Source organism: Prinia subflava, chromosome 19, assembly GCF_021018805.1.
Source record: "Prinia subflava isolate CZ2003 ecotype Zambia chromosome 19, Cam_Psub_1.2, whole genome shotgun sequence".
NCBI lineage: Eukaryota > Metazoa > Chordata > Aves > Passeriformes > Cisticolidae > Prinia > Prinia subflava.
This window is the reverse complement of record NC_086265.1, coordinates 11935334-11957989: the sequence shown is the minus strand read 5'-3', so window position 1 is coordinate 11957989 and position 22656 is coordinate 11935334. Positions and strand designations below refer to the sequence as shown.

The 22656-nt window shown below is 58.5% G+C and overlaps 1 protein-coding gene across 11 annotated transcripts in view; it reads left to right on the top strand.

Moving 5' to 3' along the window:
• NOS1 (nitric oxide synthase 1) overlaps positions 1-22656 on the top strand; it is an 81913-nt gene that overhangs the window by 15043 nt on the left and 44214 nt on the right. For 8 of the 11 annotated variants that reach the window (XM_063415855.1, XM_063415860.1, XM_063415858.1 and 5 more), the window contains exon 2: positions 17303-18551. In XM_063415855.1, the coding sequence (XP_063271925.1) occupies positions 17833-18551 (719 nt within the window). In that variant the 5' untranslated portion in view covers positions 17303-17832. Of the gene's footprint in view, positions 1-4181; positions 4325-7490; positions 7661-17302; positions 18552-22656 lie in introns of those variants that run through there. The other 3 variants (XM_063415856.1, XM_063415851.1, XM_063415861.1) reach the window with 3 other exon arrangements.

Genomic DNA, 22656 nt, shown 5'->3' with positions numbered 1-22656 from the left:
TCAGAGGTGCTGCAAACCTGGTGGCTGACCCTGATCCTTTCTGTGCGTTTGTTTCCCACTCCTTAAATGGGAATTGGGGAGGAAATTGGTCATTTCCCAGCCTTTCATGGGGCAGTGCTTCGCAGGTCCAGGGTGGCCTGGTTCTCTGTGAGGTTGTTTTTCCTGTTTACTCTGCATTTAGCCTGCAATCCCTCCCTCGGGCTGCATGGATGGGCACACCCCGCTCCCAGCTTTTTCCAGCCCATCAGCTGCTCCTGCTGCAAAACACCCTGGGATGAGGAGGGGGAAATAACATTGCTAAAAATAAAATATAATAATAAAATAAAACCCCAGCAGTTTGGATGCCACCTCTCCTTGGTATCCTGAGCCCCTCTCCTCCCTCCTGTTCCTGATTATCCCCTACTGGGGCAGAAAAAATTGTGGGGCTGGGTCTGTCTGGCCTGTGGGGCTCCATCCTCGTGGCCAGGCTTTTCCAGAGCCATTCCAGGGTAAGCTGAGGTGCAAGGAAAGCCTGGAATTCAAAGCGGGTGGGGCCCCTGCCGTGTTTTCCTGGCATGGAGAGACAGGATATCCCAGGATTTCACCTCCTCCCGCTGCAAACTGGGCAGGATCCAGGTGGGGTCAGGGAGATCTGGGCATGGAATCATGGAATGGTTTGGGATGGGAGGGACCTTGAAGCTCATCCCATCCCAGCCACCCTGCACATCCCTGCCTGCTCCAGTCCCTGTCCAGCCTGGCCTTGGACACCTCCAGGGATCAGGAATCCTCTCCCTGTCTAGGATTTATCTGTGGCTGGAGGAAAACATCTTTTAATCCCCCCCCAAATCAGCTGGGATTTCTGGGCAGCAATTCCAAAACCCTTGGTGGAGTTGCCAGCACCCTCTGGATGTATCCAGAGGGGGAAATCCTGCAGAGTTTAAACACAGGGACAATTTCCCTTCTCCAGCAGCACCAAAACTCTGGAAGGTTTGGGGGTTGTTTTTCTTCTTGGGGATCCCTTTGGCCTCCCTTTCCTAAGGTGCATCCAGCTGGGCTTTATCCCTCTGCCTCATCCAGCCAAATTCACTGGGAGACCTCAGAAACAGGAGGGGTGTGGGAGCTGAGGGAAAGGAGTGCCTGAAATGCCTGAATAAACCCAGGGAGCTGGAATTGGGCTGAATCCCCCTGTGGGCTCTCATCAGAGGAGGCCAGGGGCGCTTTTGACTCCAGGCAAAATCTCCATCAGCCTTCTTGGAGATCCAAGAGGTCCAGAGATGCAGAGTTGGGGTTCCCAGTGCTGAGCTGCTGAACCCCAGTTCCCACCTGTCCCTGGGACCAGTCCTGCTCCCAGGGAATCCCAGGGATTTGGCAGTGGGAGCCTCTCCCAGGTGAATCACTGCGCTGTGTCTGGAGGAAGCTGAACAGTTTTCCACTTTATTTAGGGCCTGGCACATCCAAATCTGCTTGGGGCTCTGTGCTCGGCTCTCCTTGCCAGGCTGGGGTTTGTTGGCTCAAAGCAAAGTGGTTTGGGGGGCTGAGAAGGAGCTGTTCCATGCCTTCAAATTCCAGAAGTTTCAATATCCCATTAAAGCCGTGCCAGGGATAAATCCAAATTCCTGGCACAGCATCTGCAAACTTCTCCTCAGTTGGTGGGAAGGCTGAGCAGAGGCTTTTTGATGGATTTGGTGGAGGAAAAGAGGGGAGATCTGACAGCTCTGTCTCTTGAGTTCGTGTTTGTCCCTCTTTTTTTGGGAGTTGGGCTGGGAGAGATCCATGGCAGCTGTTTGGAATCAGCCAAACGGGGCTGAGGTGAACATCACTCAAGGCTTTTTAAAAAAAATATTATTTTGCTGGGCTGTGATTAATTTGGGAGCTGGGACTTGCCTTCCACATGGTCGCCTTCCCCTTGCTCTTTGCTGCTCTGTGCAGACTGGAAGAGGTTGGGATGTGGAATCATGGAATGGTTTGGGTGGGAAAGGACCTTAAATCTCATCTCATTCCCACGGGCAGGGACACCTCCCACTGTCCCAGGCTGCTCCAAACCCTGTCCAGCCTGGCCTTGGGCACTGCCAGGGATCCAGGGACAGCCACAGCTTCCTTGGGAATACCATCCCAGCCCTTCCTCCCTCTCCCAGGGAACAATTCCTTCCCCAAATCCCATCTAACCCTGCCCTCAGCAGGGGCTCACTGCTGTCTCCTCCTTGTGGGTTCCCCGAATTCCCTGTTTATTGAGGTGGGTCTGGGGGTGCAGGGAATCGGAGCCTCCTCCCTGCAGGGCAGCACCGAGGGGCTTTGCTGCTTGCTGTGGATTATTTTTATCACATTATTTTCTCCTCCTCGCTCCTCTGTGGAAACGAAGGGCTGGGCAGCAGCTGTGTGTGTGCTTTTGGGTTTGCTCCGTGCTGCTTTCCGCAGTGAGTGCCGTGCGGATTTGCCTTATCAGGCTCCTCAGGCTGCCCCAGCCCTCGCCTCTCCTCCCCGGCCCTATTTCCCCGCGGCCCCGGTGACGCGGGGCCCTTTCCTGTCTTTGTCACCACCCACCCCAAGGTGCTCCAGCGATAACTTTTCACTTCAGATTAAGGATTTGGGGCTTTTCAAAAGAGTCTTTAACCTACAGCCCTCAGAAATGTGTCACTTCGCTGAGAAAAAAAACCACAACAATTTAAATCTCGACATTTACTGCTTAAGGTTGACGCGAAAGTGATTTTTCTGGTTCCTAATTACGCCAAGAACTGATCTAAAGGTTCAAAGGTGCCACGTGGGGAGGGGGGGGGCTGATCCCACTGGAAAGGAACAGGCTGGAAATAGGGACTCAGATGGCTCAAAATCCCGGGAACTGGCTGGTTTTAGCTGGCTTTAATGATCTCGATTCCGCTGATTCCAGTGGAGTCGTGGAGCTCTGCTGCTGCCGCGAAGCATCTGCCCCCGAGCCTCCAGCTGCTGGGGATGGCTCAGCTCAGACACTTGTGCTTCAAAACAGGGTTTGCATCTGAATAACCCGCGAGTGACTCGAGCCCCTTTCAGGCTGCCAAGCGAGGTTTCAAAGCGGGGGTTTTTTTCATCTAAATTACACCCCGGATTTACAAGAAGTCCTTGAACTTTGAACGCGTCCTTAAAATGATAATGAGAGCAATCTGGATTTTGATGGGAAGGTGGCAGGGCTTGGGGCTGGAGGAAATGTGACTTTTGAAGGGGGGGGGTCGTATTTTGAAGCAGAATTAAAAAAGAGATGCAAGGGAAGACAGACAGGTCCTTCCATCCCCTGCAACAGCGATGAAACATGAATTCATCCCCCTGGAATTCCTTGTTTGTGTGCTCCCATAATCTCATTTCTTTGGTGTCTGTATGAAGCTCGAGATAGTTGAATGCCAGGAGCCAAATTCTCTCGGACTAATATCTTTTTATTAGATTTGCTGCGTGCGTGTGTGCCCACGTGTGAGAGAGAGAGGTCACCCTTCCTCACCCACCTCGTGCCCCCGGAGGAGGAGAGCGGCTCCCAAGGAACCTTTCCAGCAGCGTTTTCCAGCTCTGACCCCCGGGGCGGGGAGGTTTGGGTCATAAATGTGGCTTTGGTGGGGTTTACAGGTGTCTTGTTGGACACTGGGGTTTGTGCTGGGATATTTCACAGCTCTGCCTGGTCGCTGAGGGCTGTGACAGCTCTGGAAGTTCGGGGGACAAAGAGTTTTCCCCTAAAATGCCGTGGGCAGGGAGGAGCTGGGAGCTGGCCCAGGGATGCTTTAAAAACGAGCTGCCCCTGCCGTGAACTCCCAGGCTGGAGGGGTTTGATCAAACCCCCACTTTTGGTTTCTATGGAGCAGAGGGGGGGATGCCAAAGGATGCCCCAAACCTGCCGGGGGTCGGTCCTGGAGGGTCCCGCCTGTGCCTGTGGTCACAGCACCCCTTCCCCAGCCCGCCAGAGCTCCCGGGACTCCCCAGCCTGTGCCGGGGGCTCGGGAAGAGCGGAAGGGAAGAGCGAAGGCTCACTGCCACCTCTAGGCAGAGCCCAGCATCGGCGCTCGCTCTAAACTGGAGCACGGGCAGACAATCCTGGGATTTGTCCCAAATCGCCGCCGCGGCGGTGCCAGACCCCGCTCTCAGCTGGTGCGCGGTGTGCGCGCCGCGGCTCCGGAGCTTTAGTATAAATATGTTCAGCCCTTCCTCCAGCCCGCGGGCTCTAATCCCCCGCACGCATTTCCAGCCGCGTGGAACCCCCGAGCCGCGGGGATTGTGAGTGTGAGCCGAGCCAAAGGACCTTAGGGGAGCCGAGCATCCCGAGCCGCGCGTTCCCCGCGGATCCCAGCGAGCTCCGGCTGAGGGCCCGGCCCTCGGCGCGCTCCCCAGAGAGGTGGGTGAGGGAGAAGGGCAGCGGCAGCGGGGAAACAGCGGGATCGGCGGGCTGGGAAGGAAATCTGGGCGTTAGGTGCTGGGTTTCTGTTCGGTTTCTGTCCCTGACCTCTGGCAGCATATGGCCGGGAGCGAGCGGCGCGGAGCTGCTCCCAGAGGAGCAGGGCAACCGGGCAGCAGCGCCGTGAGGGGCAGGGAGGCGGCTCTGCCCTCTCCCGAGCAGTTTGGGGGGATAACTTCCCGGGCAGCACCGCTGGGATTTGCTCCCAGCTCTGGGAAAGGGGGAGGCAACTTCCATGGACGAGGCTGGCGGGGCAGAGCTGGGGCTGGGGGCTCCTCCAGAGCCGGGGGCTGCTCTCCAGGGCCGCCCAGGGAGGCTGAGGCAGGATGACAGGGACACGTTCCCTGGGGAGAAATCCTGTCCCCAGCGCTTTTTGCTGGAGGGAGGAAGGCGCAGCCCTTGGCTGTCACGCCAGGAGCGGTGTCGGGAAGGGGCTCAGTGGCGCGGGTGTGCTGGGGAGGGTCTCGCCCCACCTTCTCCATGCACAGCCCAGCCTCTGCCCCCTCAGTTGTTTATGAGCCCCCGAGCCTTCCCTTCCCTTCCCTCCCCGGCTGACTCACGGCTCCCCGCTGGAGGGAAAGGCTACCTGGGGCTGCTCCCTGGCGCAGGGGGAGCACAGGGCACGCACAGGCCAGCGGCTCCCTCCCCACAGGGACACTTTGCTCCTGGCTCACAAGGATTTCCGGGCAGCAGCAAAGCTCCAGTTGATCCCAAAATGAGCCTTGTCCCACCCAGGTTCCCGTGGGGGAAGGAAGTGCTGCTCCCTGTGAAGATGTGTTTTAAAAAAGACTGGACGTGGCACTCGGTGCCGTGGAACAGTTGAGGTGTTGGGGCTGGGTTGGACTCGATGGTCTTGAAGGTCTCCTCCAGCCTGGTGATTGTGTGATTCAGTGATTGTGTGTGTGACTGATTCTGGTGAGATTCAGTGTGTGATTCTGTCATTCTGAGTGTGATTCTGTGTGTGACCCTCTGATTCTGTGTGTGATGCTCTGTGTGTGAGTGATTCTGGTGAGATTCCGTGTGTGACCCTGTCATTCTGAGTGTGATTCTCTGTGTGTGATTCCCTGATTCTGTGTGCGATTCTGTCATTCTGTGTGTGATGGATTCTGTGTGGGATTCTGTGTGTGATTGATTCTGTGTGTGATCCCGTGTGTGATTAATTCTGTGTGTGATTCCCTGATTCTGTGTGTGATTCTGTCATTCTGTGTGTGATGGATTCTGTGTGGGATTGATTCTGTGTGTGATCCCGTGTGTGATTAATTCTGTGTGTGATTCCCTGATTCTGTGTGTGATTCTGTCATTCTGTGTGTGATTCTGTCATTCTGTGTGTGATGGATTCTGTGTGGGATTCTGTGTGTGATTGATTCTGTGTGTGATCCCGTGTGTGATCCCGTGTGTGATTGATTCTGTGTGTGATTCTGTGTGACTCCCTGATTCTGTGTGTGACTCTGTCATTCTGTGTGTGATCCCGTGTGTGCTGTGCCCCGAGGACGAGCAGAGCTCCCTTTCCTGGGCTCCTGGGTTGGTCCTTGGGCTGGGATCCCACCGAGGGTGCTGGGTGGGAGCGCTGGATTTCCAAAGCCGTGTCCTGGTGGCACCGGGAGCTCTGCTCCCCTGGGTCAGAGCTTTGCTTCCCCTGGTGGATCTGCCTGGCTGGCAGGAGGAGCAGGAGGCGCTGGTGGCTCTGGCTTGCTGGGGTGGCTCTGGCAGTGCAGAGTCCCCTCAAACAGGTGACATCACAGCCACCAGCCCCGCCTGAGCCTGCGTCTGCCCCTATCCAAGAGCACTGCTGCAGCTCCCCTGGCCGTCACCAGCCCACAGAGCCCTGGAACGGGAAGGGTTTAGACTTTTCCCGGGCCGGGCTGCGCTGCCCATCGCCAGCCTGTGCCTGGTCACCAAGTCCTTTGTCACCGGGATGTGCCCCCTCCTCCCCGCGCGGGGCAGCGCTCCCCGGTAGATGTCCTTGGGCAGCTCGCTCTTAGATGAGTCCTGCTGGCTCTAAATCGGCAGGATCATGTTTTCCTTAGCCCCGGACAGTGTTACAGTCCCATCTCTGCGGGGAGGGGCGGGACAGGGGAGGCAGCCCCGCTTCTGCTGCCGCATTTGCCCGTCCTCTCCCGCTCTCCAGCTCTGCGCGGCTCCCGGTGTGCCGGGCAGGAGCGGGGCTGCTCCGCGCCCATCTCCGCGGCAAGTTCTGTAATTGAGTCGCCTGCTGGGCCCTGTGCTGCTCGCCTGCCTCTGGAGAGGCGGTGGGGCGGGCACCGGAGCTGCCGGGCATCCCCGGGCCGGGCACCTCCACCAGGCTCAGGCACCTCTCTGTGCCCCGGTGGGAGCCTCCCCCTGGGCTTGGGAGCCGGCTGGGAGCGGGTGAACCCCACACCCGTGCCCGGGAGCCCGCTGGGTTTATATAATATTATATATCTGTAATTGTGTGTTTGTTGTTGCCATGGGAATGAGCACAATCGCAAGGGCTGGAGAACGATGTCAAGCCTGGGTCTGCTCTGGGCCGTGTTGGGGGCAGATGAAGAGTCAGGAGGGGAAGGGGGGTGAGGAGAGCCTTTGTCCCCTGCCCCTCATGCAGCCCCGCAGCTGAGGCACGGGGCTGTCCCGGCACCGCTGGACCCGGGCTGGGAGCGCTGGAAGATCCCGAAGGAACGGGGGCGTCTGCCCTGGCACCGAGCAGGCACCGGGGGCTTCCTGCTGGCAGGGAACGAGGGGAATTTCCTGCGGCGTAACCCGCCCGGGAACGGGAATGTGGGGGCTGCAGCAGGGCTGGGAAGGGACCTGGGGACAACTCAGCCCCTCCGGTGCCCCCCGGGGCAGGCAGAGCCCCCCGCTCGCCCGGGGCAGGCCGAGTCAGACCCGCGGGGGTGAAGCGGAGCTTCCGAGCAACAAGTGGGGCCCGGGGGGTGTCTCTGAGCCCTTTAATTGGTGGGGGAGTTGGGGGGGTGGGCGATGATCCCCGGCACGGGGAGGGAGGGGGAAGAAAAGCCAGGCTGGAAATGAGGTTATATAAAAGATGTATGATTTGGAGAGCGGAGTGTCTCCTAATGAGGGCTGCACCGGCTCGCTCCACACCCATAAAAACCCGGCTTGGACGTCAAAGCGGATTCGTTTCGGTGATGCTGGGATAAAGGGGCGCAGCGAGCGCTGGCTCCCCCCTGCCAGCCCAGCCGAGCCCAGCGCCGCGCCGGGCTCCGTCCCTGCCGAGCCGCCGGGAGGGATGCGGGGCCGGCCGCGGGGCCGGGGCCGGGCACGGCTCCTCTCCGCCGCACGGTAGGTGCCCCCGGCCCCGCACCGGGCGCCGCTGCTCCGGGAAACTTCGCAGGGGCTGCGGGACCGTGCGCCCCGTCGCAAGCGCCACCACCGCCTCAGGGTGTCGGGGTCGCGCTGCCGCGCCGTGCCCGCGGCCGGGGGAAGGGGAGGCGGCGGCGGGACCCCCGCTCCGCTAGTGCGGGCAGCGCGCTCTGCGGAGCGGGGGACACGCGTGGGACGTGCCCGGAGAAAGCCGCCTTGCTGGTCCGGTGGCCCCGCCGAGACGCGGCTCCCACTCGCCCCCCACCCCCAGGACACGCTGTGGGTGTCCCCCCCGTCCCCCCGCACCCCGCAAAGTTCCTGCAGCGCCTCCGAGCCCGGCTCGCCCCGCGGCCCCGCTGAGGCGGCTGCGGGAGCCGGAGCCCTCCTCCCCCGCCGCTCGGAGCAGCAAGTTGGGAAGGGGCGAGGGGGCTGCCCGGGCAGGGCACACGGCGTGCCCGGGCCGGCGGAGGGCAGGCACGGGCAGGCGGACGGAGCACGGGGGTGGCAGGGGGGAAGCGAGCCCGGGACGGGCGGCACCGTGCCCGGGGACGGCAGAGAAGGGAGCCGGGCCGGGCGGGGCCGGGCGCGGTCGGTCCGGAGAGCGCCGGGAGCGGGAGCTCCGTGCTCCGAAGTGGGGTTAGCAGGGGGGCAGGGCAAGGGGGCAGCTTCCCCGGGGATGCCGTTTCCCGGGAGAAGGTTTCGTGATGCGGGGGGCCCTGTCCCGGCGGCAGCGGCGCTCTCCCGGGTGGATGAGCGGAGCAGCCCGCCCGGCCAGAGCTGTCCCGGGTGCTGAACTCCGCCGGAGCGCCGGCACTCCCGGGCTGCCGCACCCCGACGGGGACAGCTTGGGAGTGCAGAGATGCCACCGAGCCCCGCGCTGGGCTGGGGAGTGGCCCACGCCAGGTCCTGCCCTCGCTGTTTGCCCTGTCCTCGGGGGACCAGGACATCCCAGCTGTCCCCGGGTGTCTTCGCCGTCCCCCGGGCACTGGGGTGGAAGCAGGACCCCCATTCAGCCCAGGGCGGGGAGGAGACTCCCCAGGGCGGCTCCAGCCCTCGGGATGTCCTGTTGACGGCTGGCTCCTGTCCTTTAGGGAGAACGAGGCTTCAGCCCGATTGTTCCCCTTCCCTCTGCCCCCCTGCCCACCCAGGACCCCGCGGGTCCCTCCGGGTGAGCCGGGAATGCAGGCGGGAGTTGTTGCCGCAGGGATGGGAGGGGACGAGCCCTGCTCGCCCTGCTGCCGCCTCGGCCGGGCTTGCAGCCGAAAGCTTTTGGTTCTCGCTGGCGAAGCAGAGGGAAGAGGAGCTCTTTGTGCAGGCACGTGTGGCACACCTGGCGGCGGGGCGGGTGCGCAGTGCCCGCGCAGCTCTGGTCCCGCTCGGCTCGCCGGGCACCCTCAGCCCAGGTGCAGACATTTTCTCCCGACGCTTCCAAGTCGTGACTGTCGGGAGGGAATTCTGGCAGGAGAGCTGACAATGGCCTGCCGAGCTCCCGAGGAGCGGATCCGCCTCTCCCTGAGATGGAGGGGAAGTGTCTCCTTCCTTCCTTCCTTCCCTCCTTCCCGGGGAGCGGGGGCTGTCGGCACGGGAGACGGGGGAGATCGCAGGGGCAGCTGCAGCAGTGGGGGGCTTGGCTGCTTTAAACACCAGCTCCTCTTCCTCACCCACATTCCCAAGTGCCGGCGGCTCTGGCAGACGGGAATCTACAGGGATGATCGCACAGAAGCTGCAGGGAGGCTTTGGGAGCAGGGGGGAAATCGCTCTTCCAGGAAATTCTACCTGCACCTTTTGTTGGTTATCATTTTTTGTTCAAGGTCTCAGTGGGGAAGCCTTATTTAAAGAATTTAGGTTTGCATCAGCAATTCCCTCCTCCCTCTCTTTTCTCCCAGCTTGTATTTCCCAGAATATTTCCTTAAAGATGCCACAAACTCAGGCACAGACTCTGCAGTTTGAAATGTTTGCAAACAAACTCCGGGCGCGGAGTCTCTTCCCACGCAGCCGTGGGGGTTGGAGGGGATATTTCCCTACCCAGGGACCCGCTCCGGGAGGAGTCTCCCACCCCCTCTGGAGCCCAGGAAAGGGACAATTCCTCTGGATCCTGTTCGTTCCCCCTGCCAGCGCCACAACTGTGAGTGAGAGGCCATCTTAGGCACAGGGGTTTGGGCTGAATCCTCCTTGGAATCCTCGCTCGGAATTAACGTTGTGTGGCTGCTCGTGGGGAGGGCTTGGTCCTCCCTCGCCCTCAGGGCCATTTTGGCCCTGTCAGATTTTTTTCCTCCCCTCCCTGCTCTGCTTGTGTATTTTGTCTTTTCCATTTCAGTGGTGTGTCTGTACAAAGGCTTAGGAAATCTGCCAGATTCCCTAAATCAGTGCCTGAAAACAACTATTTTTAGTAACTGATAAGTCACATGAGCTCAGCTCGCATAGATTAGCATTTACCTTTCCCGAGTAACAAGGATATTGTTTGATACTTGTTGATACCATCAATTTTCCCCCAAAGAAACCCAACCCCGATAACGAGGGCCGGGTTGGAGAGGCGGCTCGGAGCCGAGCTCAGATGCCTTTGTTCTACTCCCACTGCTCTGATCGTATCTGTGCGTTAAATCAAATCTATAGATGCAATCTGATCCCTCCAAAAATAAATGTATTGTGTCCCGAGGAGGCCTGTGAGCCGCAGCCTGGCTGAGGCTGGAGAAATCATGCTCGTTGCAAATGAGCCCTGATGGGCTGTGTGTGATAAGGGGCCCTGGGCTGTCACTCCGTGAGGGATCTGGCTCGGGATGTGGCTGTGGGAAGCCCAGATGTCACCAGGAGGGTGGCTCTGTGTGTGGAGAGTGGAAACCTGGAGGTTCTGTGTGTGCCCCTGCAAAAACGGGGGCAGTGATGTCAAGGAAACCCTTTCCATGGCTTCTCCCCTCCGTGACAATCCCAAAACACTTAACGAGATCCAGCAGTGCCCTTCTAGGGCAGGCTTGTCTTAATCCCATTTTCCGGAGTTTCAGGCTTATGTCTCCAGACGTGCTGGGAACGTGTGGCTGCTCCTCCTTTCACAGGCCGGGGAGCTCGGTGCTCTCCGAGCAGGGATTATCCTCCCTCCCCAAAATGGAGCATCACTGAGCTGGCCCTGGCATGACAGCCTGCCCCAAATGCCAGCAGTGAGGAGCAGGGGCTTGGGGAGCCAAAATCCTCTCCTCTGGCACGGGGAAAATCTGTTTTAGGGTAGGGGCTGGGGCAGCTTCAGCTCCCATAGGGAAGGGGAAAGCCCCTGGGATCGCTGGGGTCCATTTCCATTCCTCTCCCACACAGACTCCTGGGTTTCGTGCTACATCCACGTTCAGGGGTGCCGGAGGGGTGAGGATGATGAGGCTGGCGCTGCTTGCAAGGAACAGCCTCTCTCAGCACCTTTAGCAAATCCAGGAGGCAGAAAATCATCTCCCCACCTGAATCCTGCCGGAATTAGAGTCAGAGCCCTTGTAGGACAAGGAATGGGTCCCAGGAGGCCCCTGGAGAAGTTTGCCGCTGTTGGTGGTACTATGGCAACAAGTGCTAATGCAGAGCATGGACAGGAACCCGGGGGAACAAATCATCCTCGATTTTCCCCTGGCATGTCCCTGAGGATGCCAAGGCAGACAGGGCCAGAGCTCTGCCTCGGCTCCATGTGTCGGATTCATCCGTGGGGATGTGAGGAATCCTAATCCTGCACCTTCCCGTGTTGGACAGGGGTGGTGACAACGCCCAGGAGATCCCAGAGCTGTCCCAGGGGCAGAATTTCACTGGGATCTGGCTGGAGGCTTGTGCTGCGAGGAGCCCGACCTTTCCCGAGGGCTTTAAACAGGGGTATGAGTCAGTCCTTGGAAAACCAGTGCCAGCAGGATTTACTGGAAAATTGAATGCGCACAAGAAGGATTTTGGGGTGTCAGCAGCAAAGGAGGGGACGTGAGTGGCTGAAAAGGACCAGGAGTTTATTCCTGGATGGACCCAGGGCTGGGAGCTCCATCCCTGACTTTATTGATGCTGGCTGGCAGCTCTGGAGCTATTACAGCCCCAGCCAACCTGCTGCGATTTTAAAATTCTCTTTTTCTTTTGTTTTTCCTAAATGGAGCCCCAATTCCCCTCTCGTGCTGTGATTGGGTTGCCAGACCATCCATCAAGTGGCATTTTCTCATTTATTTCCTCCCTACCCATTTTGTCTTCCAGGACAAAGTGGCGGTGTGTTAACACTGCTCCAATTTGTCACGCTGGAGTCACTGGTGTAATTCCAAGCCTCTCAGAAAATTGATGGTGGTGGAATTGAGGTTTTATAGATGGGCCAAGCCCTAATAAGAACATCAGTTTGAGATGGGGTGAGCGGCAGAATTGACGCTTTTGTCTAAATTCTGTTGGAGCCACACACGGCAGGCACGGGGAAAATGTTGTAGGAAACAGCAAAAGAGGGATGGCAGGCGTGGTGCAGAAATCTGCTCAGTCCTGAACTCCAAATTACAACAAACCCCGGGTTCTGGCAGCCAAAGAAAAAGGGGGGTTTTGTCAACACAGTTGTCTTGGCAACACTAAAGTGCATTTCACACGGTCTGCTCGGGTTGTGTCGGGTGGGGTGAATGGGAGGGGCGGGAGGGGCTCCAATAAAGCACAGGAAAGTTTTGGGGTGGCTCTGCCTCCTCCAGCACTGTTGTTCCATGATCAGGAGTGTGCAGGATGCTGGTCTGGATGGGATGGGATCAGATCAGAAAAAATGGAATATTGATGTTGGAAGGGACCTACAATGATCATTTTAACAGCCTGGACATTCCAGTGGCTGTTGTGCCAGCAGGACCAGGCTTTCCTTGACTGTTTCATTCCCTGGAGAGGGGATGGACACCAAACCAAGTGCCAGGAGTTGGATAAATGTGCAGGTCCCGAGGCTTTGGGGCAGATTTATCCCAACATGAGCAAAGAGTTGTGGTTTGTTTTCTGGGAAACAACCCCTGATTAGAGGCAGATGAACCCTCTCAGAGTCTGGCCTTGGATTTATTTCTATCAGATGAAAGGGTTTATCTGCTTAACTGCTCTTCCTGCAGGAACAGGAATGGTTTGGGTGCAGACAGCCACAGGGAGGTGAGGGGGTCTCCAGGGTGGAGCCCTTGGCATCCCATCCCTTTGGCAGGGTGCTCCCAGAGCCTGCTGGTGTCCAGCTCAGGTCAGCGGGCACTGGCGCCAGGGCCTTGTACAGATGGCAAAGTGCCTCATTCCAGGGGCTCCTGGTGGAAATCAGGTTCATGGGGGCACAGGCAGGGTGCCAGGCCAGCTGGAATAATGATTCCCAACCAGACGTGCTGGGAATGGGAAGGGAGAGGCAGAGCCATCGTTTGGCTTTGAAGGGAAAAGGCCTCGCCCTTCCTGGGTGGATTTTGGGAAGGCTGAGGTGAGGTGAGCTGCAGGGGATGCATTGAGAGGCTGCCTAGAACAGAGGCTAGACAGAGTTAAAAGGGTTAAGTAGGTATTTATTAAAGGCCCTCAGAGGACAAAATTTGGGCAGTGCAAAACCTCAGAGGCTACACCCAGGATGGGTGAGGGGCACGAGTTTCTCAGACAGAAATAAGTTTGGTCTCTCTGCATATCAGAGGTTCATTGTCCAATTACAGCTTCAGGTGATGGAGTCACATTCCCCTGGTTTTCTCCACCCCATTCACTTTCGTTTATACTTTGCAGACCTGAGGCTGTGTTGGTGACCTTGGTTCCCAGGCCTGGAAGGATTGTTCAGTCTGACCAAAATGTGAAGAGAGCTAACTGTCATTGTGTACAGAATTGAGAGTTACACACGAATGCAGTACAGGATCTGAAAAATATAAAAGCTAAAACTTAGGGCATCAGAGGAACATTGTCTGAGTATTCCCAGGAGTAAGAGGCCGTGGACAAGGAGACGCCGGGCAGGGATGGAGCGTGGAACTCTGGCACAGGCGAGCTGCCTGCCGGGGAATCTCTGGGAGGCTCCACTTTCAGAGGCACAGCCACGCTGTTTACAGGAGCTGTGCATATGTTGCATCCCAGCGCTCCTCATCCGATCCGCCGATGCTCCGTGGGTCGTAAAAATTAAACGGGCATAAATCCATCAGCGCCGGGGCTCTTCCTCGAGCGCCATAAATCCCACGAAAGCTAATTAAAGAGGACAATGGTGCCCATTTAAAGCTGGCACGGGGATCCAGGAGCCGTTATCGCTAGGAGAACAGGGCTCCAAATGGATTTGTGAGGCCGAGGGCAGCACGAGCGGCCGGCGGCTCCTGCCTGGCAGAGTAAGGAGATTGTGTTAAAGCCCCCAAGATCGATTTCTCCTCCGCTTTGCCTTGGAAATCAAATCATCCCATTAACGTTTGCGCCGGAGTTTGTTCTTGGAATGTATCTGGCAGCTCGAGGAGCTGCTGGTGGGTGTTTGTTTGTTGAGCCAGCGCCTCAGTCGCTGCCCGATGGGAGCCGGCTCTGCTGCTCTTCCCTGGAAGCCTCCAAAGGAGGGAGGTTCCCCAGCACTGGTGTTGGGGTCAGGGTAAGGCTTGCCTGGGGTGCTGCCCCTCTGCGGGGTTTGTTGCTCTCCTGCAGCTTGGCTGGGTTTATGCTTTGGGAGGAGCAGGGAAACCGAGGCAGGAGTGGGATGGCGCCATCCATGGAGGTCCATTCCAGCAGGGTGGCCCAACAGGGAGCTGAGCCCAGCTTTGCTGATGGGTTTGCCATCTCCTGCCTCTCTTTTGGGGTGAAATAAATGTTCCCACCCTGGTGAAACCCCGTTCTGCTCTCACTGTTTTAAGGAGTTAGCCCTGACACCTCCAGTAACTTTTACATGTCTGGCCTGGCTCTGGGGTCCCTAAATCAGAGTCCTCATGGTGCTGGGAGGGAAAATTGGGAATCTGTGGGCTCACAGAGCTCAGCACAGCTCAGCCACCCACAGGGCTGAACCTTAGGTTCCATGTGAGACGTGTCCCCTCTGGAATCAGAGCTGGGACAGGAGCAGGGACAGGAGAGCCCTGGTCCTCCTGGAGGAGCCTTCCGAGCACTCCTGGTGTCTCCCGCCTCCTTGAACTTCTCCCTCTCCCTCCTCTCTCCAGGCTGAGCTTGTGCAAGGCTTTCTAGCTGGAAAATAATCAGACTCAAAGATCTTTAAGATTATTTTCCAACATAAATGATGTCATGGTTCTGTGAAAATCCCTATCCAGCCATTCACTAAAGGAGCAGGAGGCTGAGGGGCTGCCTTGTCCTCCCTCTCCTTGGCTGTCCCTCTCCTTTCTGGCTCTTTTCTGACCTTCCTGATTCTGAGGAACAGCAGAAAAAAAGGAAAAATCCCTGGATGGGTGTTGAGGTATCAGCTAAAATAGACTTTTTTTGTTCTCATCACTTTTGTAAGTAAGGAATGCTGAGGTGTCGGTGGGTTTGGGGACAGGGAACAGTGAGCACCCAGAAATGACAGTGTTCCACGGGATTGCAGGCTGGGGATGAGCACACACAACAAACGACAATGCTTTTCCACGGAAATAGCTGGAAATTATCCCAGTGGGAGAAGAGTGAGGGATTAAACACCGCGGCTTCTCAGCTCTTTCCAGCGAGCTCAGCAAGTCTCGCTGTAAGGTCGAGCGGGGCTCAAGGACATCCGCGGCGCCCTCCAGCTGTGCAACATCTGCCCGTGCGAGCGGCTGGGCACGCCCGGCAGGGACAGGGACCCGTGCCAGGGGTGCCTTTGCCCTCCGAGACGGGCGCGGTGCGAGCACAGCGTGAGGAGTGGGTGAGCGCTGCGCTGCTCCGAGCCCACAGCAGGGCTGACCCTCGCTGGAAGCCGCTGTCCCCCGCTCCCAAAGCCGCCCTTGTCCCTGCGGCGCCAGCCGAGGCCCTGGGATGAGTTTTGGGATGAGTTCTGTGTGACTCAGTGCCCTGCCTGGGCGTCGGGGTCAGGTCACCCCGTGCGGGGGCCGCGGGAGCGGGGTCAGAAAAATCAGAGTCTGGCAGGGAGAAGGGAGCTGCTCCTGCGATTCCCGAAGAGCCTGGGAAGGAGGGGAGTACTCGGCTGGGGTCCCATTGAGAGCGGGGTCGGGCTGGGGAAGGGATGGAGGGAAGGAAAGGCACAGAACCTGTCTGGCAGAAGCGAATTCCTGCTTTCCTCCATCCGCCCCAAGACTGGAACCTTCCCCATCCCGCTCTGCTGCCCGAGCCCTGGCAGGTGGCACAGCCCAGCCCGGGTTCCCAATCCAGGGTCATTTGCAGGAAGTAACCTGGCAATTAGGGCGTTAATTAGCCCTTGAGGATGTGACCCAGTGGCATTTAACCCTTTGCAAGCTGCTGCTGCTGCTCTGCAGGGCCGAGTCACTGCAGGGGAAGGGCCTCAGGGGTCAAACCCATCGGTTTGGGTTCTGGCTCTCCAATTGTTCTATTCCTAATTCGCCGCTAAAAAGCCCAGCCTGGGGGCAGCAGCATTCCTCGCACGGGGATTGACGTGCCCGAGTGGCGCTGGTGGCACTGCCCTGCCCCTCAGATCCCCGTTTGTCCCGTCTGGGAGCTCCCGGCAGAGCGGGGCTGAAGGTGCAAATGCCGCCCTGAACATGGGGAGAGAGAAGATTGTTTTCCTTGCCGCGTCAGTGCCTTCAACAGAACAAGTGCCCTCTGTTCTCTGCCCAAAACTCAGCTTTTAAAAAAGAAAAGAAGGTGCTGGCTCGATGCAAAGTGTCAGGGCACAGTCGTGGAGAGAAACGTTCTCCAGAGCATCTGAGAAACGCGCGGGGGGCGCGTTGGGAGCAGGAGTGACGGAAGCCAAGCGTGGCCGTGTAAGAACAAGGGTGCCATCAGGAGTCGGTGGGATGTGGCTCCCCGAGCCCTGCGAGGGCTGTTGGCAGCCGTGCCCAGCTGCGGGGGCTCCCCCGAGGGCAGGATGAGCTCCGTGCGCGTTCCCTCGCGGTGGTTTCCCTGCTGGAGCAGCTGGTGCGGGAGCGGCTCGGAGCCGCACGGCAGGGCCGGGCTCGGGGAGTGCCAGCGTCGCCTCCTTCTGCCCGTGCCAGGCTGGGAATGTGGGGAGGGGAGGAGCTGAGCGGTGATCCCTGCAGCCAGCCTTAGCAGCAGCTGCCTTTGGAAGTGTTTTCCTAACTCAGGGCAAGGGGAGCTGAGCGGCCTCTCCCATCCCCTCGTGTGCCCGTGGCCGCTGCTCCTGAGGGCACCTCGCAGTGACGGCACCTACGGAACAGGTTTGCTGCGGGCAGGGATGCTCGTCCCCTGTCCGGTCTCACCCATCGGATGTTGGGTGCTCCGGAAAACACCCGGGGCCGGGATCCCGGGAACCCCGGCCGAGAGTGGGCCTGGCGGGGCGGGCAGAGCGGGCGGTGCCCGGCCCCGCTGCCCAGCACTGCCCGTGCCCGGCGGGCCCTGCCAGGGCTCCCGCTCCCCCCGCGCTCCGCGGCCCCCGCCGAACAGATGGTGCCGATTTTCGCAGGGGGAGGTGGAGGAAACAAAGCCCGGAGCGCTGCGAGGCTGCAGCCTGGCTCCCAAACGCGGCCCGCGAGGGTGACATCTGTGGGGACGGGGCGCCTGTGGCGCGCCCAGCCCCGCGCTGAGCAGGCACTCGCGCCTGCCCTGCCTCGCTTATCTCCCTCCTTTGTTGGTTTTCCCCCTCCTTTGCAGATAAAGAAGCCCGCGCACCGTCGGCGGGGATGCCGGTGAAGCGAGCGCGCTGCCTCCCCGTCCGTGCCCGCCGCGGGACCAGCGGCTGACTGGAAGCTGGAATGTTTCCCGCTCCGCGCGATGCCCAGCCCTGCTCCTAGCCTGCCTTCCCGGGGCTGACACTCCAGTTTGATGTCCAGCCCTGCTCCTAGCCTGCCTTCCCGGGGCTGACACTCCGGTTTGAATGCCCAGCCCTGCTCCTAGCCTGCCTTCCCGGGGCTGACACTCCGGTTTGATGCCCAGCCCTGCTCCTAGCCTGCCTTCCCGGGGCTGACACTCCGGTTTGCTCCTGCTCTGAGCGCCGTGCCCCCGAGCATGCCGCAGAGAGCTCCTGTGCAGCCGACGCCCAGGGCAGTTTTCCAGTGAGTCCGGCTCCTCCAAAGCCAGAGTTGCCCCTTCCCACCCCGGCGCTGGGCAGCGCCTCCGACACGAATCTCCAGCGCCCAGCGGGTGCTGAGGTCTGCGGGAGGGGGCTGCGGGAGGGGGCTGCCATGGAAGAGAATGTGTTCAGCGTGCAGCAGATCCAGCCCAACGTCATCTCGGTGAGGCTCTTCAAGCGCAAGGTGGGCGGCCTCGGCTTCCTGGTGAAGGAGCGCGTCAGCAAACCGCCCGTCATCATCTCCGACCTGATCCGGGGCGGGGCCGCCGAGCAGAGTGGCCTCATCCAGGCTGGGGACATCATTCTGGCCGTCAATGGCAGGCCCCTGGTGGACATGAGCTATGAGACGGCGCTGGAGATCCTGAGGAGCATCGCCTCCGAGACCTACGTGGTCCTCATCCTGCGCGGCCCCGAGGGCTTCACCACTCACCTGGAGACCACCTTTACGGGCGACGGGACGCCCAAGACCGTCCGTGTCACCAGACCCCTGTGCCCGGCGCCCAAGGCCGTTGACTTGTCCAACCCGAGCGCTCCCAGCAAAGAGCAGCCGCTGCCGGCAGCCATGGGGTCCCTGTGGAGCAGGGAAACGGGGAAGGAGGTGGAGCCCGTGGTCCAGGTTAACGGCGTCGTTCCTGGCAGCAAAGGGCCGGACGCCGGGAAGGGCAAGGACGGGGCTGGCGGTCACTCCTGCCTCAACGGCGGCGTGGAAGACAACGAGCTGCTCAAAGAGATCGAGCCCGTCCTGGACCTGCTGAAGAGCAGCAGTAAGGACAGCGGTGGAGATGCGCCCTCCAAGGTAGAGACACGGGATATAGAAGTCCAGGTGGACTGGTAGGTCCCTAAATACATTTTTTACTTTTGGTGGAACGTGCTGGCTGTGGCTCCCCGAGGTGTCGGGGAGGAGCGCCTCTGCACAGCTGGCTGCTGCCTGGCGCAGCAGGGTGGGGATGGAGAGGGAGGGATGCAGAAAAGGGGGAAGTGGTCGGTGAGGGGAAGATGAAAAACTGGGAGAAGGTTGTGGAAGGAAGATGTAAACATGGGAAATCGGGGAGACCGGGAATAATGTCTCGTGGAAAGCTGAGCTCTGTGATGTGGTGGATCATGGGCTGGGCTGGGATAAACTTCTGCTCCATGTTCTCAATTCCACTTGTTTTAAGTTGAAGCAAAATCCTGTGCCTCGGTTTCCCTGCCTGCCAAATGAGGTCCATGGTATTCCGGTCCTTGTGGTCCTGCTTTAGAGCTCTCTGAAATCTGCTTTAACTGTGGGAGAGGGGGCAGGAAGGTCGCACCAGCAGGGCACGGTGCTTCCCAGGAGAAATGAGCTTCCAAACCTTTTGGGAGAGGGAAGCAGAGCCCTGGTCCAGCTCCATCTGAAGCCAAGACAGGGCCAGGGCAGTGGGACCAGCCTGGTGGAACAGGGAGATGTTTCCTATCGAGAGCTGGGAACGGCTGATCCTTGTGGAAATGCCAGGGTGGATCTGCCCCTGCTCCTGCTAGAGCCACATCTCTATTTCAGGGCTTGTGTGCATGGGTGGGGACGAGGACAATGCTTGTCCCACGTCCTGTTGAGGAGGGGGAAGTGGGGCAGCTCCCGATTTTCCCCAGCGTTTCCCGGAGCTGCAGCGCATCGCTCCGGAGCCGGAGCAGCTCCCCGGGGCCATGCCAGCTTTACAAAGCTGTTGTTTGTAGCTGGGTCTTTTCGGTGCCAGCTCCCTCTCCTCCCGACCGTTCATTAACACTGATAGGTTGCCTTTTCCTGTTGCTTCTCCCCAAGTCCCCGAGCACATTTTAGCAGTGTCAAGTGCTGCAGCAGGTTGTGGCTGCCCTCGCTTATTGACTGGCTGGAAAGAGCCCCGAGGGTTTGCTGGAGCTGCAGGTCTGTGGCTCAGCCACGCAAAGATCTGTAATTCCAAGTTCTCTGTAATTTCAGGTTCTCTTGCTGTAGACACTTCTCGGGGAAAGGAAAACATTGTGTTCATTTTTCTTTATCAGAAACAAGAGGGGAGAGCCACAGCGGGGTCTCCCCGTGGGCTCCCAGCCAAGGCTGAGATCCCATCCCAATCCCACCCACACCCCCTGTGTTTTCCACCTTCCTTGTTTTATTTTCAGTTGTTTTCATGCCGTTCCTGCTCTCCCAATTTATTCCTGTTTCCCGTGGAGGACACGGTGCTCTAAGCTTGTTAGGGTGCTCACACTGAGTCAGAGGGAAAAAAAATATCTGCTGGGCTGGGTGCGGGTGTCTGGGGTCCTTCCTGCCATCCCCTCCCCACCACAGAGGCACCACAGGGGCTCTCGGGGTCTGGTTCAGTTAGCAATTGTTGGGATTTGGGAAATTTGGAAATCTGCTGTGCAGTGGGAGGTGATTTAACCCCCTGAGCTCAGGACACTCTCCAAAAACCTGTCTGGACTGTGCCTGCTTTAATCCAGCCCTTGCTGGGAGAGCCTGGTTTAAGAACTGAGACACTGAAAGGGTCATGATTAGACACAAAATGTGCAGGGGGATTCAAAATCCCCTCTGGGACCTGGGGGTCACAGCCCAGCAAAGGGCAGACGACACAATCCCAAACATTGGGATTGAACGAGGTGCAGCCTCACCCCTCAAACCCTGTCCCCATCCCACGGGCTGCAGGATCTCCGAGGGAATTCTGCTCCAGCTATGGGGAGGGATGAAAAATGTGGTTTTGCTTTGTGGAGCCTCTTCTATTCAGAGATGAAACAGAAATGCTTTGTATTCACTTTGATTTCACTTGAATTGAGGGATCTTGAAACAGCAAAGTGGGGGCTTCACCAAAATATTTTTTCCTTTTCAATATCCCAATTTAAAAAAAAATCTTTGTAATCTCTGTACCTTGGGGATGAAAATCCACAAATTCTCCTGCCTGATGAAAAGCTGCAGCCTGGCTCTTGTGGAAGGACTCGGTGTGAGGGAGAAGCCCCAGGCTGGAGCAGAGATGAGGAAAGAGATTTACTGCAGGGAGCAGCCGCCAGGAGCTGCCGTGGTGGCAGAGGGCGTTCCTGAGGGTGATTCATCTCCTCGGCCCGGGCTCACACACAGCCGGGGCAGCCTGAAGGTCTCCTGCTCTCCCGGTTTTCTGGGACGGCAGGAGAAGGGCAGGGAGGTCAGGGAATAATGGGGAGTGGATATCTGGGGAGAGTGTTGGTCCGTGCCAAGGAAATGCCAACAAAACCCCAGTGAGCCTCATCAGATGGATGCAGCTCCCGGGCATCGGCTGTGACTTCTCCAGGCAGGAACAGCTCAGGAATTGAGCTCTTCCTACAGCCAGGAGGGTGCAAAACCTCACTCAAGGTTGAGCCGGACACCTCCAGTCTGGTCTGTTTGGCTTTTGATCCAGCTGGAGATGACAGGGTTGGGATCAATCCTGTTCTGTCTCCTCCTTGCTTGGTGCTGACCTTCCCAGCCCATGGCGCTCTGTCGGAGCTGATCCAGCTCACGGAGCTGTGACAGGGCAGGCAGGAGTGGCACAAGGCTGAGCTTGTCCACAGGGAGCCAAAACCTCCTGGCTCAAGATGGGCTTTGGCAAAAACAATTCAAAGTACACCTGATGCTTTGGGCTTCCAGCTCCTCTCTCCAGTGCTGCTTCCAAGGAAAACTGGAAGGGAGCCTGCAAGAAAGATGGAGAGGGACTTCTTACAGGAGCACAGAAGGACAGGAAAAGGGCAATGGATTCAAACTGCCAGAGGGCAGGGATGGATGGGAGATTGGGAAGGAATTGTTCCCTGGGAGGGTGGGCAGGCCCTGGCACAGGTGCCCAGAGCAGCTGTGGCTGCCCCTGGACCCCTGGCAGTGCCCAAGGCCAGGCTGGACAGGGCTTGGAGCAGCCTGGGACAGTGGGAGGTGTCCCTGCCATGGATGTCCTTTAATGTCCCTTCCAATCCATCCTGTGATTGATTGATTGATTGATTGATTGATCCTAAGTCTGCTTTGGGGACACAGTCAGTTCCTCTCTGTCCCCAGCATCCGTGCTCTGCATTCCCCCAGGGAATTCTCCTTGCTGGCAGGGAATTCTCCCTGCTCCCTCTCCCCCCCTGTGGCCCTGGTGCGTGTCCATGGCTGTGGCCACGGCTGCTCCTGGGCTCAGGAAGTCACAAAAGGGACACGGACGTGGGGCTCAAGGTATGATGAGAGCTGGCATTTCTGCCACCAGGCTCACCGTGGGCTAGGAAGCAAAAATAGAGTTTGATTCACTCCCTGCCAGCGAGCCCAGGTCTGTTTTTCCCTCAGAGCTCTGGGGATATTGTCAGGTCCCATCTTCCCTCCTTCTTCCCCCCCTCCCCACTGGGTTTATTTTCCTTCCCAGGTCTCTTCCATGACATGAGCAGCATGATGGAAACATGGCAGTTTCAGTCCAAACAGCAGCCCCGAGAGGGAGAAGTGTGCCCAGAGCAGGAATTCAGCTCAGGAAAGCTTTCAAGGATTCAGGCTCCAGCCTGCCTTGGAACAAACCCCACGATTTTGCAGTTCAGAGAAAGTTCTCTTCCTCCCACCTTCCTCAGGACCGCCAAAATCTCTTTGTGTTGCTCAAAACATTTAGTTTGCATTTCTGATCTGTCTTCATTCTTCTGCACTTGGACACAAAACTTTCAAACATCGGAAAGGAGAAACTTCCCTGGAATTGCCACACTTGTGCAAAGGAATGCAGGGAGCTCTGGCAGGGAATATCCTTCCCCTTCACCCTTGGCCGGGCTTCTTCCTCATCACTCTGCTCCATCCCTGATCCAGAGAGGCTTTTGGTGCCTGGAAAACACAGGTTCCACCCAAATATATCCCATATTCCCCCCAAATATATCCCATATTCCATTCAAATATATCAGACCAGTCCCCAGATCACCCTTTGCCCGCTCAGCCCCCTGTGCTGTCCTTGCAGCCCGTGGGATGGGCCAGCCCTTCTCCTCGTGAGTGATCCCAGCAGACAAA